Consider the following 16,849-nt stretch of genomic DNA (forward strand, 5'->3'; position numbering starts at 1 on the left):
AAGCCTTAAGGCAGATCCATACATGCATACATACAGTTGTGAAGGATGACTTGGAAACTGAGGCATGCAGTCCATGATGCAGGCCAATTGCCAAGGCAGAAAATGAAGCAGTGGAGCCTTAAAATCTCCCTCACCTCAAACTATTCACCTACACCCATCTGTGAATGTGATACAAACCAGCTTTAATGTGAGAACATGCACTTCTACCAACAGGCCATACACCAGGCTTGATACTTCTCTCCACTAGACTTGCTGGTCCCCCATTAACAATACCCTGATAACGACATTTGTTGGTTACAAAAGAAATCTGAGAAAATAATAGAATCTAGAAATAATGAGCTATTTAAAATTTATTTGTAAATCAGTTCAATTCTTCTTTTATTTTTGGCAAACTCATCGATCACTTTGGTACATGTACTATATATTAATTCTTTACTCATTTATTATTGTCGACGACTGGCACCCATGCCAATGTCTCTTTCACTGAACACTAAACTTGGCTTGTGAAGACCTGTTGGGGCAAGTGAAAGTGAAATCGTGATGGCACCTGTACCAGTGGAGCACTAAGAGCACCGCCCGAGCATGATCGTTGCCAGAGCAGCTGTCTGGCTTCAGTGCTGGTGGCACGTAAATAACACCATTTACCAACGTTGCTCTCCTGGCACTTGTGCCGGTGGCACGTGAAAAGATATTCAAGCAAGATCGTTGCCAGTGCCACTGAACTGGCTCCTGTGCATGTGGCATGTAAACTACACCATTTTGAGTGTGGTCATTGCCAGTACCGCCTGACTGGCCTTCATGCCAGTGGCACATAAAAGCACCCACTACACTCTCGGAGTGGTTGGCATTAGGAAGGGCATCCAGCTGTAGAAACTCTGCCAAATCAGATTGGAGCCTGGTGTAGCCACCTGGTTCACCAGTCCTCAGTCAAATCGTTCAACCCATGCTAGCTTGGAAAGCGGATGTTAAACGATGATGATGATGATGATTTCATCTTGTGTCCATTGTCTGGAAATCTTGCATCACACATCTGTGATCTTCTCGTGATCCTTTCCTCCTGCTCTGCTTAGTCCATTCTGTCCTTCTATGATGTACATCCTTATCAGTGCATGTGTTTGCATCTGTGTGTGAGCATGTGTGTGCGTGCATGTGTGAGCATGTGTTTGTGTGTGTGTGTATGTTCATGTCTTGCCCCTTACTTTTGATAATGTTCTTGTATCTTTCTGGGTGTGTGTGTTCATTCATTTTGTTGCCATTGTGGTTGTTGTTGCTGTAGCCATTTGTGAATTACTGTATGTGTGTTTGTGTATATATGGGTTTACTTACTATGTTGTTTGTATCCATGCCTTTTATATAATTTTTTTCTTTACTTATTTATCTCTATTTCTTATATTTATCATGGGTAAGTGCATGTTTTTCCTTTGTGTGTGTATTACACTGTTTGCATCTGTGTCTTTTTCCCCACTTCTGTCTTTAGGCATCATGTTGTGTGGTGTAGTGGTGGGGAGTGTTATTGTTCTATTCCTCTTTTCTGTTGAGGCTCGGTCTGTCTATTACTATGTGTGTGTCCTCTGTAATCTGTCTAAATGTTGTGTCACTTCTATGCGAGCTTACGTATGTCCTCAGCAGTTACAGCCCATGTTTCACTGCCATGTAGCATGGTTGTTCGTACGCATGCGTCATACAGTCTGCCTTTTACTCTGAGTGAGAGTCCCTTTGTCGCCAGCAGGGGTAAGAGCTCTCTAAACTTTGCCCAGGCTATTCTTATTCTAGCAGCTACACTTTCAGCGCACCCACCCCCACTACTAACTTGGTCGCCCAGATAGCGGAAGCTATCGACTACCTCTAGTTTTTCACCCTGGAATGAGATAGAAGTTGTTTCCTGTTTGTTTGCAGTCTTTATTGCACCTGAACATCTGCCACAAACAAAAACTAACTTGCTAGTTAACCTGCCTTTGCATTGATAATACTTTAACCTCTATGTTATTAACCAAGCCTCTATGTTCTACATGAGCATGTTGGTAGAGCACTGATGAGCTTTTCTTCTCTTTGAACTCTTGCCAGTGTTCACCTATTCACTCCCCTATGCTGTGTGCTGTCTCTCCAATGGAAGCTGCTGTCATGTTTCTGCACTACCACCCAGTACACTGTAAGCTATAGACTACATTCCTAATCTTACAGTTAACCTGTGGGTTCGTCCTACATACAATTGTTCTCCATACAAAGGGATAAATTTTACAGATCAGAGACTTTATGGGGGTTCCAGGCCTTTCTGCTATTTTAATCCATAGATTTACCTTATCTAATGCTTTTCTAAGTAGGTATGCTAGTTCACCATCAGGGTTAGCATCAATGAACATGACTCTCATACCATGAGTTGGCCTAATCTATCATTTTCCTGGTCCTTTCTGTGCTGTTCTAGAAGTTACTCATGAATAGCGGGCAGATCCCATTTATATCATTCCTATAATGGCCTTGTACCTAGCCCTGGTTCCTTTGTACACTCTAATCCAGTCCTTTTGATTGTAGCCAGAGAATCACATGTAGTGGATGAAGTGTTGTATAGAATTAGAAAGACAAATGCAACACTTCATCAACCACTTCAACAGGAACTATGCAACACATACAAAAATAGACAGTGTGTTTAGAATATATAAGAACTACAGTGTTAATAGACATGTTGGAATTCATTAATGTTTCACAAAGAATTGAATATATCCAGTCTGGATGTAATCAAGGCACAAATAAGAATTTCACAATGAGACACAAACAAATATTTGTAAATGTTTATTATTATTTCTAAGGATTTCTTGGCATCAAAATCTTTGGGTTTTTATTGAAGAGGCATAAATGACCTTGAAATGCATAACCTTTCAGGGATCATATTTAGAATAGTTAAACCTTTGCATATGTTCAGTTTTTCAAATATTTCAAAAATAGGCCATTATTTACCAAACAAACTAATAGATAGAATTCTTAGAAAAAAATTATGTTGTTTCAAAATGTTATTTTAATATATCAAGAGATTTTGTAAGTAATCATACATTATTTGTTTAAAGTCATTTGAAGGTCATCTGTGAAAAATGATTTCAAGCCCTCCACAACATTTTTGTAGAGATGTTGATCTGATCTAATGTAGCTCAAGAGCTGCGGAGAAGCTGATATACCAATGTGTTTTAAGATATCCTTCATCTTTTTGCACAGTAATCGTTTTTTATCTTCAGGAAGTTCATGAAGGATTTCTGAAGCAGATTTAAAATTACCAGATACTCCATAAGCTACAAGTCCCCCAGCTGTACCACCTAAAAAGAGCAAATAAATACAATTATTGAGTAGATATTCTTTGTTGAATATCTTCATGTTAAAGCAAAGTTTCAGGGACATATAAATATTTCTTTATTATATGAAACCATTGAGATCGTTTCCAGTGCCGCTGGACTGACTCCTGTGCAGGTGCCACATAAAATACACCATTTCGAGCGTGGCCGTCGCCAGTACCGCCTGACTGGCCCTCGTGCCGGTGGCACGTAAAAGCACCCACAACACTCTCGGAGTGGTTGGCGTTAGGAAGGGCATCCAGCTGTAGAAACTCTGCCAAATCAGATTGGAGCCTGGTGTCGCCTCCTAGTCCACCAGTCCTCAGTCAAATCGTCCAACCCATGCTAGCATGGAAAGCGGACGTTAAACGACGACGATGATGATGATGATTTAATTACACCTTACACATCATCGTGGAGGCACGTGGCTTAGTGGTTAAGGGTGTTGGCATCATGATCGTAAGATTGTGGTTTCGATTCCTGGACCAGGCGACACGTAGTGTTCTTGATCAAACACTTCATTTCACGTTGCTCCAGTCCACTCAGCTGGCAAAAATGAGTAACGCTGCGATGGACTGCTGTCCCATCCAGCTGGGGAATACATACACCATCGAAACCGGGAAACTGGGCCCATGAGCCTAGCTAGGCTTTAAAAGGGCGCATTTATATTTTTTATTTACACATCATCATCATCATCATTCCAAGTAGGGAAGCAATTTGCACAGCCGTTTTCACGTGAAAAGCGAATACACACACACACACTCACAGGTCTATTTTATATTTTATTACACAATACTGATTTCTAGATTTCCCAGCTTCCAGCTCTGTAGTTGCAAGCATTTCTAACAACATTCTAACATGAAATATTCCAGAAGGAAGAACAAGCCTGCAACTTGGAAGGGTGTTCCTTACGGGCCGAAGCTGGAGACTCTTGGAGTATTCGTTCATGTTTCTATAAGGTTGTCATGGTTACAGAATGTTGATAACATAGGAGCAATATATTTATATGAAAGGTCTTTGAAAGCTGCATACAAACTAACTCTCTCTCTCTCTTTAACCTTCTCCATCTCTCTTTGTCCTTCTCTCTCTTTGTCCTTCTCTCTCTTTGTCCTTCTCTCTCTTTGTCCTTCCCTCTCTCTCTGTCCTTTCTCTCTGTTTGTCCTTCTTTCTCTCTTTGTCCCTCTATCTCTCTCATAGAAATGTTGCCAAGGAAGTAAAACCAAGACAGTAAGATTGAAGCCACATAAGTAATGTCGATTGAATTATTACAAACCCAGAAAATATTTCAATTGTAAACAATATGAAACAGCTTCATATGAAGAAAAACATTTGCCAATATGAATATATAATACTGATAACTTACCAAGAGCAAGACCTGGGGGCCCTAGTAATACTCCACCAATAGCAGTTGAGATACCAGTTATCAGACCACCCTTTGCACTCTCACTGACTGTAACTTTGATGTTTTCTTCTTCACTTATAAGATAGAGTATGTCTAAAATAGCTGAGTTGCTCAGAGCCATTTCTGAAATAGAAATAACAAATCTTGTAAGCAATGAATTGTGTTATGAAAGAGAGAAAGACATACAATATTCAATTGTAGATCACATTTCAGATTTCATTTCTTCAACTATTTCACAGGAATATTTAAGCATTGTGTAAACATTAATGTTTGTTCCTTTCTTATCTCCATCATTGAAGCTCATTGACTGATGTTTTCCCCACTGCTTCAATACTGTCCGCTCACCAAGGCCTTCATCGTCACTATTCCAGCAAAGATGCATTCATTTAAAAAAAGCCAGAGATGTTATAATTTCATTTATAAAATATGATTTGAAACATTTACAACACAACAGTAGCATTCAATGTTTCATCTGTGTCCAAATATATCAATATAATCCAAATATATCAATATAATCCAAATATATCAATATAATTTGGAAATATGCAGTACGTGCGAAGACCCGGCAAGCCAAGTGAGAGCATAGGCTGGGACCCCTGCCAGAAGTGTGGCCTGCTCACTTATCCGTATCTTTACTTCATTGGACACTAAACTCTGCTTGTGAAGACCTGTTGAGGCAAGTAAATTTGAATTCTGAAATCGAAATCGAACCGAATCCGACAACTGGCACCTATGCCAACCTCTCCTTAATTGGATACTAAACTCTGCTTGCGAAGACCTGTTGGGGCAAGTGAAATTGAAATTGAAATTGAACCATATCCGATGACTGGCACCTGTGCCAGTGGAGCACTAACAGCATTGTCCGAGTGCAATCATTGCCAGAGCAGCTGTCTGGCTTCCGTGCTAGTGGCCCGTAAATAGCACCATTTGAGCGTAATTGTTATGAGCGTTGACTTCTAGCACTTGTGCTGGTGGCATGCTAGAAAATCATTCGAGTGAGGTCGTTGCCAGTGCCGCTGGACTGGTTCCCGTGCAGGTGGCACGTAAAAAACACCATTTCTCCTCTTATCTTCCATCACACACACACACACACATATACATATACATATCTATCTATCTATCTATCTATCTATTTATTTCTCTCTCTCTCTCTCTCTCTCTCTCTCTCTCTCTCTCTCTATATATATATATATATATATATATATATATATCTACATAGGGTCCACAGGATTATCGCTCAGACGTAGATGCACTCTGCACCGCCAGCAGATTGTACACCCAGAATACCGAATGATACCTTTTAGTGATCATATTGAGAAATGCGCAAAACAAATGCTACCACAATTTATAATCTTTCTTTTTTATCAATGTGCCATTAAAACACCAACACAGATTAGATTAAATAAGGAAACCTTTTTCATTCAAAAATACAAACCCAAACTTAAAGACAACACGAAACCGGTTATTTCTCAAAATACAATGTTTATATACCAAAAAGATTTTATAATATTTTTCTAACATTTTTCTAACATTTTTCTGACATAATTTAAATATATACTTTAACCATGTAACACAAGCCTTCTGTAGTTTTTTCACTCTTATTATCTTTTATACATCCAACCACGTGCTTTCACATACCAACTTTCTCACACACATATATATATATATATATATATATATATATACATATATATAGATATATACACATATGTATATATATATATATATGTATATATATAGATACATATGTGTATATATCATCATCATCATCATTTAGTGTCCGTTGTCCATGCTGGAATGGGTTGGACAGTTTGACCAGGTTTTGTAAGCTGGAAGCCTGCACCAGATTCCAGTCTGATTTGGCATGGTTTCTATGGCTGGCTGCTCTTCCTAACACCAACCACTATGAGAGGGTAATGGGTGGTTTTACATGCTCCTGGCATGGGTGCCAGATTTATGACACCTGTATCTGCCACAACTGCGATTGTGATTTTGCTTGATGGGTCTTCTTCTCAAGCACAACACAATGGCCATGATCTCGGTCATATATATATATATATATATAAGAAGAGTGTTTATAATTATGAATAAATCACAATTATAACAGAGAGGGTTGCAAAAACCCTTACATGTTTAGAAATAGCAGTCAAAAGCCGTTATAAAGCCATTATTGTTACTCATATTAAATCTCCTCACAATACAGCTATCTGCAAGTGACATGACATATACAATCCACAATTTAAAAATAAAAGGTTAATTCTCAATTGCAATTATAATTGTGGTTTATTCATAATTATAAACACTCTTCTTTTGTAATTTATGATTAAATGTTTGGCCATTGATATATTCATAAATATTTATTAACTGTTTATGATGTTGTTGTTGGCACTCCATCACTTACAACATTGATGGTTCCTGTTGATCCGATCAATGGAACAGCCTGCTCATGAAATTAACGTGCAAGTGGCTGAGCACTCCACAGACACGTGTACCCTTAACGTAGTTCTTGGGGGATATTCAGCGTGACACATAGCATGACAAGGCTGGCCCTTTGAAATACAGGCACAACAGAAACAGGAAGTAAGAGTATGTTGTGGTTAAAGAGTACAGCAGGGTTCGCCACCATCCCCTGCCGGAGCCTTGTGGAGCTTTAGGTGTTTTTGCTCAATAAATACTCACAACGCCTGGTCTGGGAATTGAAACCGCGATCCTATGACTGCGAGTCCGCTGCCCTAACCACTGGGCCATTGTGCCTCCACAACTGTTTATGATATATCCTCTGTAATATATTACATTCCTTTTTAATTATTTAATTTTCTCACTCATATCCAGTATTTTGCTGTGGCTCGAATTACAGGTCTTTTCTCAGAAATGTTGTGCATGACACTGGAATTAATTCAGAATTTGAATATGTAGGTAGAGGTTGGCACATTATTCTTGTAGATAGAGGCTGGCACCTTATTCCTATCTATAGGAATATTCTCTTGATGAGAGGAATGAGACTGTTATACTATTTTATATCTGTTATTTTACGATATGGTATATAATATAGTATAACAGGTTCCTAACCTCGAAATTGCAATAGAGACTTAACTTTTTATTTTTAAATTGTGGATTTTATATGTCATGTCACTTGCAGACAGCTTTATTTTGAGGAGATATAATATGAGTGATAATAGTGGCTTTATAGTGGTTTTTGGCTGCTATTTCTAAATATGTAAGGGTTTTTGCAACCCTCTCTGTTTTAATTGTGATTCATCCATAATTAAAAACTCTCTTGTTTAATGTAATTTATGATGACATGTTTGGCCATTGATATAAATATTCATGAACAATTATTAATTGTTTATGATATTTCCTTCATAATGTGTAATTATATTCTTTTTAAATTTATATATGAATATATATATATATAATAATTTGTTGTTGTTGGTACTCCGTCGCTTACGACGTCAAGGGTTCCAGTTGATCCGATCAATGGAACAGCCTGCTCGTGAAATTAACGTGCAAGTGGCTGAGCACTCCACAGACACGTGTACCCTTAACGTAGTTCTCGGGGATATTCAGTGTGACACAGTGTGACAAGGCCGGCCCTTTGAATTACTAGCACAACAGAAACAGGAAGTAAGAGTGAGAGAAAGTTGTGGTGAAAGAGTATAGCAGGGTTCGCCACCATCCCCTGCCGGAGCCTCATGGAGTTTTAGGTGTTTTCGCTCAATAAACACTCACAACACCCGGTCTGGGGATCGAAACCGCAATCCTATGACCGCGAGTTCGCTGCCCAAACCACTGGGCCATTGCGCTTCCACATATATAATAATACAAATGATATATGAGCATATGCATGTATACATACATATATGTGCATACCTACATCTACATGTATATATAGATGCATATCCGGGTACAGGACGTTAGAAAAAGGAACGGGAACATAAAGCATAAAAAAACAGACTTTTTTTACAGACAACAGAATGAACACATAGGAAAACAGATGAGCCACTTATGGAACTTTTCCTTCATCAGCTGCCTCTATTCTAAACTAGGCGTTTCGAAGATGAGGCAGTGTCTGGGGAGTGTCATTCTCTTTTAGTGTCTTATCATTTAACACACTAACTGGTAAAAATTACCACTCATTTCTAAAAATAAAAAAAGAAATAAGTGAAAATTTTACTGGTGAGTGTGTTAAATTATAAGGCACTAAAAGAGAATGACTCTCTCCAGGCACAACAGAATATGCTTCAACATACGAACTTACATAAAGAATCCTGCAAATCAAAGCCAAAAACGAAATCATCATCATCATCATCATCGTTTAACATCCGCTTTCCATGCTAGCATGGGTTGGACGATTTGACTGAGGCTCCAATCTGATCTGGTAGAATTTCTACAGCTGGATGCCCTTCCTAATGCCAACCACTCTGAGAGTGTAGTAGGTACTTTTACATGCAACAGGCATGAGAGCCAGTCACGTGGTACTGGCAACAGCTACGCTCAAAATTTTTTTTTTTATGTGCCACCTGCACAGGAGCCAGTTCAGCGGCATTGGCAATGACCTCGCTCGAATGATTTTCTAACGTGCCACTGGCACAAGTGCCAGTAAGGCGACAGTGGTAGCGATCATGCTCAAATGGTGCTATTTACGTGCCATTAGCATGGAAGCCAGATAGCTGCTCTGGCAATGATCATGCTCGGATGGTGCTGTTAGTGCTCCACTGGCACAGGTGCCAGTCATCGAATATGGTTCAATTACGATTTCCATTTCATTTGCCCCAACAGGTCTTCGCAAACAGAGTTTAGTGTCCAATGAAGGAGAAGTTGGCATGGGTGCCAGTCATCGGATTCGGTTCGATTTCGGTTTCAAATTTCAAATTCCAAATTCCAATTTCACTTGCCTCAACAGGTCTTCGCAAGCAGAGTTTAGTGTCCAATGAAGTAATGATATGGATAAGTGAGCTGGCTGCACTTCTGGCAGAGGCCACAGATTATGCTCTCACTTGGCTTGCCGGGTCTTCTCATGTACTGCATATTTCCAAAGGTCATGCTTCACCACCTCATCCCAGGTCTTCCTGGGTCTACCTCTTCCACAGGTTCCCTCAACTGCTAGGGTGTGGAACTTTTTCACACCGCTATCCTTGTCCATTCTCGCCACATGTCCATACCAGTGCAGTCATCTCTCTTGCACACCACATCTGATGCTTCTTAGGTCTAACTTTTCTCTCAAGGTGCTTACACTCTCTCGAGTATTCACACAGACATTACACATCCATCGGAGCATACTGGCTTTGTTTCTTGTGAGATTACGCATGTTCTCAGCAGTCACGGCCCATGTTTCACTGCTATGTAGCATGGCGGTTTGTACACATGCGTCATAGAGTCTACCTTTTACTCTGAGCGAGAGGCCTTTGTCACCAGCAGAGGTAGGAGCTCTCTGAACTTTGCCCAGGCTATTCTTATTCTAGCAGCTACACTTTCAGCGCACCCTGTCCTGCTACTAACTTGGTCACTTAAAGGAATAAAAGGTATGCTAACGTTACTTCATAATAATCTGTAGAGAATGACCCTGCGAACCAAAGGAGATGGCGACTAAGGGGAGAGGCTCCTTTTAACGCGTTGCACGGTCGACACAAGACATGTAATGTAACATAAGAGGGCTCGCATGTGAGATGTGAGCAAGTGCCAGCAAGGAAAGAGAGAGAGACAACCGTTAGATATATATAGAGAGTAAGTTTATTAGGGTAGTCAACTGTGTGTCTGTGTGGGCGTGCTTATGCGCAATATAAGTAATGACACAATATATAAGACAGGCCGTCATATGAACAATAGTATGTATACAATAATATGTGTGTGTATGTGAATGTGAAATACAGAGCATGGAATGAGTGTCTGTAAGCATCCTGAACAAAGATAAGAAAGTACCAGTTCATAGAAGAGTTACACAGTAGGTAGAATGTCTGTATACAAGAGGTCATGGCTGAATAGCAGAGGTGAAGTATCACATGTTGTAAGTGAAGTTGAGCTCCGATGCTGTGACCGGTTACTTGGTACAGAAGATTCTCGCATGGTTGTTCTGGCTGTTATTTTCATGGTAGAAACAATCCACACAAACAGTGTTGAGAAGGAACGTGGTTGTTGTTGGTGCTGGCTCCGGGACTGTAGAAGACAGTAGAATGGTGGTGTTGACGTTGTCGCTGGAAAGTGGCTGGAGCTGTGTTCTGTGTGGTCTATGACCAGAGCTGCAAAGGTCTGAGGTTGCAACAAACTGGCGTGGATAAAACAGAGCTATTTATAGGTAAAAAGGGGCTCCAGAAACACACTCTCTCATGTGACCTTAACAGAAGGCCACAATTGGTTGATGTTCACCCTGGCACGAAACAGAACTGGAGACAAATGCCATGCAAATAAGAGCCAATCAGGGTGACAGACACAGCAGGGTCCAAGGCGGCTGAAGGCTAGATGTTAGCTGCTTCGTTCGCATTCGTAAATAAATACCCGAGAGAGAGGTTTCACTACAAATCCTATTATATATATATGTATATATGTATATATACAATTGCAGCGTGGAAGGTGTTTATAAGCCATTTAAAATAACACACAAAAGCTGTCAGATTCACTTCAACATTTAAATTTAATTTGTCAAAATATTTTCGTCGCTCTCAGACCGTGACCTGCAGCACAATTTTGTCAGTGAACAGGTCGCGGTCTCAAAGCGATGAAAATATTTTGACAAATTAAATTTAAATGTTGAAGTGAATCTGATGGCTTTTGTGTGTTATTTTAAATGGCTTATAAACACCTTCCACGCTACAATTATTTTCGTTCCAGCACACGATCTCAGATCAGGTCACTTGCTATGCAAGTACATCTCCGTAATGTATATATATATATATATATGTATATATATATATATATATATACACACACACACACACATACGTATGCATACATATATGCATAAACACACACACGCACTCATGTACATGCACACACCTATTTTCTGGGAATTGTCCTGGGGTGGAGAGTGGTTAATTGTCCTGATTCGGTTGCTAGGTAGTGACAATAGATATAAGTGGTTGTGTGTGTGAGATCAATGCAAGTATACAGGTATTTGATATGCTACTGGTAAATATGTCATTCAGATATCTGTGGACGTATTGATCGCACACACACACACACACACGCACAAAGCCAGTTACATCTACTGTCTCTATCTCTCAGCAGCACCTCTCTCTTTTCTGCTCTCTCTCTCCTTCCCCTTCGCCTGCCCCCCCCCTCTCTGCCTGCCTCACACCCTCACACACATATATATATACACACACATAACTGAATGACAAAGCAGAAATTCCCGGAAATAAGTGTGTGCATGTGTGTGTGCTTATGCATATATGTATGCATGTATGTAGGCATACATGTATGTATATATATATATATATATATATATATATATACATATATATATAAAGTGATCAAATATCACTCCGGTGACCGATGTGGAGCAGCTCATCCAAAAAAAAAAAAAATCCAAATAAATAAATAAATAAATAAATAAATAAATAAAATAATATATATAAAAAGATAAAAAAAATAATAATAATATAAACAAAATATAAAAGATAAAAAATAGTGTATATATAAAATTAAAATTATTCATATATACATATTTACAGACATTCATGCTTGCAGGTATTGGTAGTACAAATCAGAAGTGCAATCTGTGTGGGTGTTCTTTCAAAACACTGTCTGGTTTTAAAAAGCCACATCAGACGCCATGAAAGGGCTAAGGTGTAGGTGCAGGAGGTGGTCAAAGTCTGTTTAAGGAGTAGACAACCACCATATATATATATAAGGTAGAAAATATTTTAGTGGGGAAAAACATGTGGCAGATATGAATAGAGAAAGAGACACAAAACAAATCTTCTGTGTTTTTTCATTTTATCTCTCTCTCTCTCTCTCTCTCTCTATCTATCTCTATCTCTCTCTATATATATATGTATACACACACACACACACACAATAAAGACTACTATGAAGTAGGTTTAACATTACCTTTAATTTCGTTGTGTATTTATACATAAATATATTATATCATATTTAATCTGTAAGCAGGACAATGTCTTCAATAGATTCCTTTTAAGGTGTTAATATATATTTTTATACTTCAATGACTTGGTCACCTAGGTAGCAGAAGCTATCAACTACTTCTAGTTTTTCTCCCTGGAATATGGCAGAAGTTGTTCTCTGCACATTTTCAGTGTTTATTGCTCCTGAGCATCTGCCATATACAAAAGCTATCTTGCTAGTTAGCATTTCCTTTGATATTGCTGCACCTCTTATGTGTTCATAGCTTGCACTGGGTACATCTTATAGAGTTTCTACCTACGCCTTTTCTACAGATCGAGCAGGGCCATCTACCTGAAGGGGTTTGTGGCTTGTCTACCTTCCTACTTATTAGGACTTTGGTTTTAGCTAGGTTGACTCTAAGGCCCTTGCTTCCACACCATTCTAATCCTTGCTTCCACACCATTCTAATCCTTGCTTCCACACCATTCTAATCCTTGCTTCCACACCTGAAACTTCTTCTCTAGTTCTGATAGTGACTCAGCAACTAGGGCAAGGTCATCAGCATAGAGGAGCTCCCAGGGACATCTTGTCTTGAATTCCTGTGTTATTGCTTGGAGGACTATGATAAATAGGAGGGGGGCTGAGGGCTGAACCTTGGTGGACCCCTACCTCTACCTGGAATTCTTCACTGTACCCGTTGCCAACCCTCACCTTACTAACAGTGTCCCTGTACATGGCTCGTACAGCTCTCACTAACCACCCATCTTTCCCTAGTTTCCTTATTGACCACCAGATAAGGGATTGGGGGACCCTGTCAAAGGTGTTCTCCATGTCAATAAAAGCCAGGTACAGAGGTTTAGAGGTTTATCTTTGGCTAGGTATTTCTCCTGCAGCTGTCTTACCAGAAATATAGCATCAGTGGTGCTTTTTCATGGCATGAATCCAAACTGCATCTCATCTAAACTGACTCTCTCCCTAATTAGTTGGGCTATGACCCTCTCGGTGACCTTCATTACCTGGTCCAACAACTTGATACCTCTGTAATTGTTTGTGTCTAAAGCATCGCCTTTACCTTTGTAGCAGTTGACTATAGTGCTGCTACATCAGTCATTGGGTATGATTCCTTCGTGTATCATCTGGTTAACTATATGGGTGATTAGGTGATAGCCGACACTGCCAGATATTTTGAGCATCATATGGGTGACTAGGCTATAGCCGACAAGTCAGTAAGTAGTGGGGGAGGGTGCTAGAATAAGAATAGCCTGGGCAAAGTTCAGAGAGCTCCTACCTCTACTGGTGACAAAGGGCCTCTCGCTCAGAGTAAAAGTCAGACTGTATGATGCATGTGTACGAACAGCCATGCTACATAGCAGTGAAACATGGACCATGACTGCTGAGGGCATGCGTAATCTCACAAAAAATGAAGCCAGTATGCTCCGATGGATGTGTAATGTCAGTGTGAATACTTGACAGAGTGTAAGTGCGTTGAGAGAAAAGTTGGACCTAAGAAGCATCAGTTGTGGTATGCAAGAGAAACGATTGCGCTGGTATGGTCATTTCACGAGAATGGATGAGGATAGCTGTGTGTAAAAGTGCCACAGCCTCGCAGTTGAGGGTACCTGTGGAAGAGGTAGATACAGTAAGACCTGGGATGAGGTGGTGAAGTATGACCTTTGAACATTAGGCCTACCGAGGCAATGACTAGTGACCAAGACCTTTGGAAATATGCTGTGCGTGAGAAGACCCGGCAAGACAAGTGAGACCATAACCCGTGGCCTTTACCAGAGGTGTAGCCAGTCCACTTATGCATAGCTTTCCTTCTTTGAATGCAAAACCCTGCTTGCAAAGACGTGTTGAGGCAAGTGAAATTGAAATTGAACCAAATTCGATGACTGGCACCTATGCCAACCTTCCTTAATAGGACACTAAACTCTGCTTGCGAAGGCCTGTTGGGGCAAGTAAGATCGAAACTGAACCAAATTTGATGGCTGGCACCCGTGTCAGTGGAGCGCTAACAGCACCATCCAAGTGGGATCACTGCCAGAGCAGCGGTCTTACTACCATGGCGGTGGCACATAAAAAGCACCATTTGAGTGCAATCGTTTCCAGCTTTGCCTTACTGGCACTTGTGCCGGTGGCATGTGAACAAAACATTTGACTGACTCCTGTGCAGGTGACATATAAAAAACACTATTTGAGCGTTGGCCATTGCCAGTACCGCCTGACTGGCTCCTGTGCTGGTGGCACGTAAAAAGCACCTACTACACTCTTGGAGTGGTTGGCGTTAGGAAGGGCAGCCAGCTGTAGAAACTCTGCCAGATCAGATTGGAGTCTTGTGTAGCCATCTAGTTTGCCAGGCCCTAGTCATATCGTCCAACCCATGCTAGCATGGAAAGCGGATGTTAAACGATGATGATGATGATGATGATGATTGGCTTTGTAATTAATATACATATTTTACTTGTTTCAGTCATTTGATCCCAGGTCTCATAAGCCTAGTACTTATTCTATCAGTTCCTTTTGCTGAACTGCTAGGTTATGGAGATATAAACATGCCAACATCAGCTGTCAAGCGATGGTGGAAGAACAAACACAAACACACACACACAAATATATACATACATACACACACATATATATATACATATATATATATATATATATATACATATATATATCTATATCTATATATATATATGCATATATGTATATGTATATATATATATATATATATATATATATATATATATATATATATATATATAGATTCAAGGTTGAACATGGTACTTATGCGTAGGCACCCGAATATCGTATCCCAAAAGGATAGGTGATCAAAATCAAAAAATAAGCAACACGGATTTCAAAGGTGATTGCAGTACGCATGTTTCATTGAAGTAGCATGAAACGTGCATACTGCAATCACCTTTGAAATCCGTGTTGCTTAATTTTTGATATATATATATATATATATATATATATATATATATATATATATATATATATATATATATATATATATATATTCATATATATATGCATATATATATATATATATATATATATATATATATATATATATATATATATATATATATATCATCATCATTATCATCATCATCATCGTTTAATGTCCGCTTTCCATGCTAGCATGGGTTGGACGATTTGACTGAGGACTGGTGCAACCGGATGGCTACACCAGGCTCCAATCTAATTTGGCAGAGTTTCTAACGCCAACCACTCAGAGAGTGTAGTGGGTGCTTTTATGTGTCACCCGCACGAAAACGGCCACGCTCGAAATGGTGTCTTTTATGTGCCACCCGCACAAGAGCCAGTCCAGGGGCACTGGCAACGATCTTGCTTGAAAACCCTACAAGGCCAGTCAGGCGGTACTGGCAACGGTCACGCTCAGGATGGTACATCTTATGTGCCACCCACACAAGAGCCAGTTCAGGGGCACTGGCAATGATCTCACTTGGCTTGCCGGGTCTTCTCACGCACAGCACATTTCCAAAGGTCTCGGTCAGTAGTCATCGCCTCGGTGAGGCCCAATGTTCGAAGGTCTTGCCTCACCACCTCAGCCCAGGTCTTCCTGGGCCTACCTCTTCCACGGGTTCCCTCAACTGTTAGGGAGTGGCACTTTTTCACGCAGCTATCCTCATTCATTCTCACCACATGTCCAAACCAGCGCAATCGTCTCTCTTGCACACCACTACTGACGCTTCTTATGTTCAGCTTTTCTCTCAAGATACTTACACTCTGACGGGTATGCACATTAACAGTACACATCCAGCGGAGCATACTGGCTTCATTCCTTGCGAGCTTACGCATGTCCTCAGCAGTCACAGCCCATGTTTCACTGCCATGTAGCATGGCTGTTCGTACACATGCGTCATACAGTCTGCCTTTTATCCTGAGTGAGAGTCCCTTTGTTGCCAGCAGAGGTAAGAGCTCTCTAAACTTGGCCCAGGCTATTCTTATTCTAGCAGTTACACTTTCAGTGCACCCACCCCCACTACTAACTTGGTCACCCAGATAGCAGAAGCTATCAACTACCTCTAGTTTTTCTCCC

General features: G+C 40.2%; 1 protein-coding gene across 2 annotated transcripts in view; it reads right to left on the bottom strand.

Annotated features, from left to right (window-relative positions):
- Nucleotides 1-2,772: 2,772 nt before the first annotated feature.
- Nucleotides 2,773-16,849, bottom strand: part of LOC149134934 (protein Nazo-like) — a 32,370-nt gene continuing 18,293 nt past the window's right edge. For both annotated transcript variants that reach the window (XM_089353401.1, XM_089353400.1), the window contains 2 exons: nucleotides 4,681-4,842; nucleotides 2,773-3,302 (listed from right to left, as the gene is read on the bottom strand). In XM_089353401.1, the coding sequence (XP_089209527.1) occupies nucleotides 3,046-3,302; nucleotides 4,681-4,840 (417 nt within the window). In that variant the 5' untranslated portion in view covers nucleotides 4,841-4,842 and the 3' untranslated portion in view covers nucleotides 2,773-3,045. The remainder of the gene's footprint in view (nucleotides 3,303-4,680; nucleotides 4,843-16,849) is intronic.

The sequence above is a fragment of the Octopus bimaculoides genome, chromosome 6, assembly GCF_046866305.1.
Source record: "Octopus bimaculoides isolate indiv1 chromosome 6, ASM4686630v1, whole genome shotgun sequence".
Lineage (NCBI taxonomy): Eukaryota > Metazoa > Mollusca > Cephalopoda > Octopoda > Octopodidae > Octopus > Octopus bimaculoides.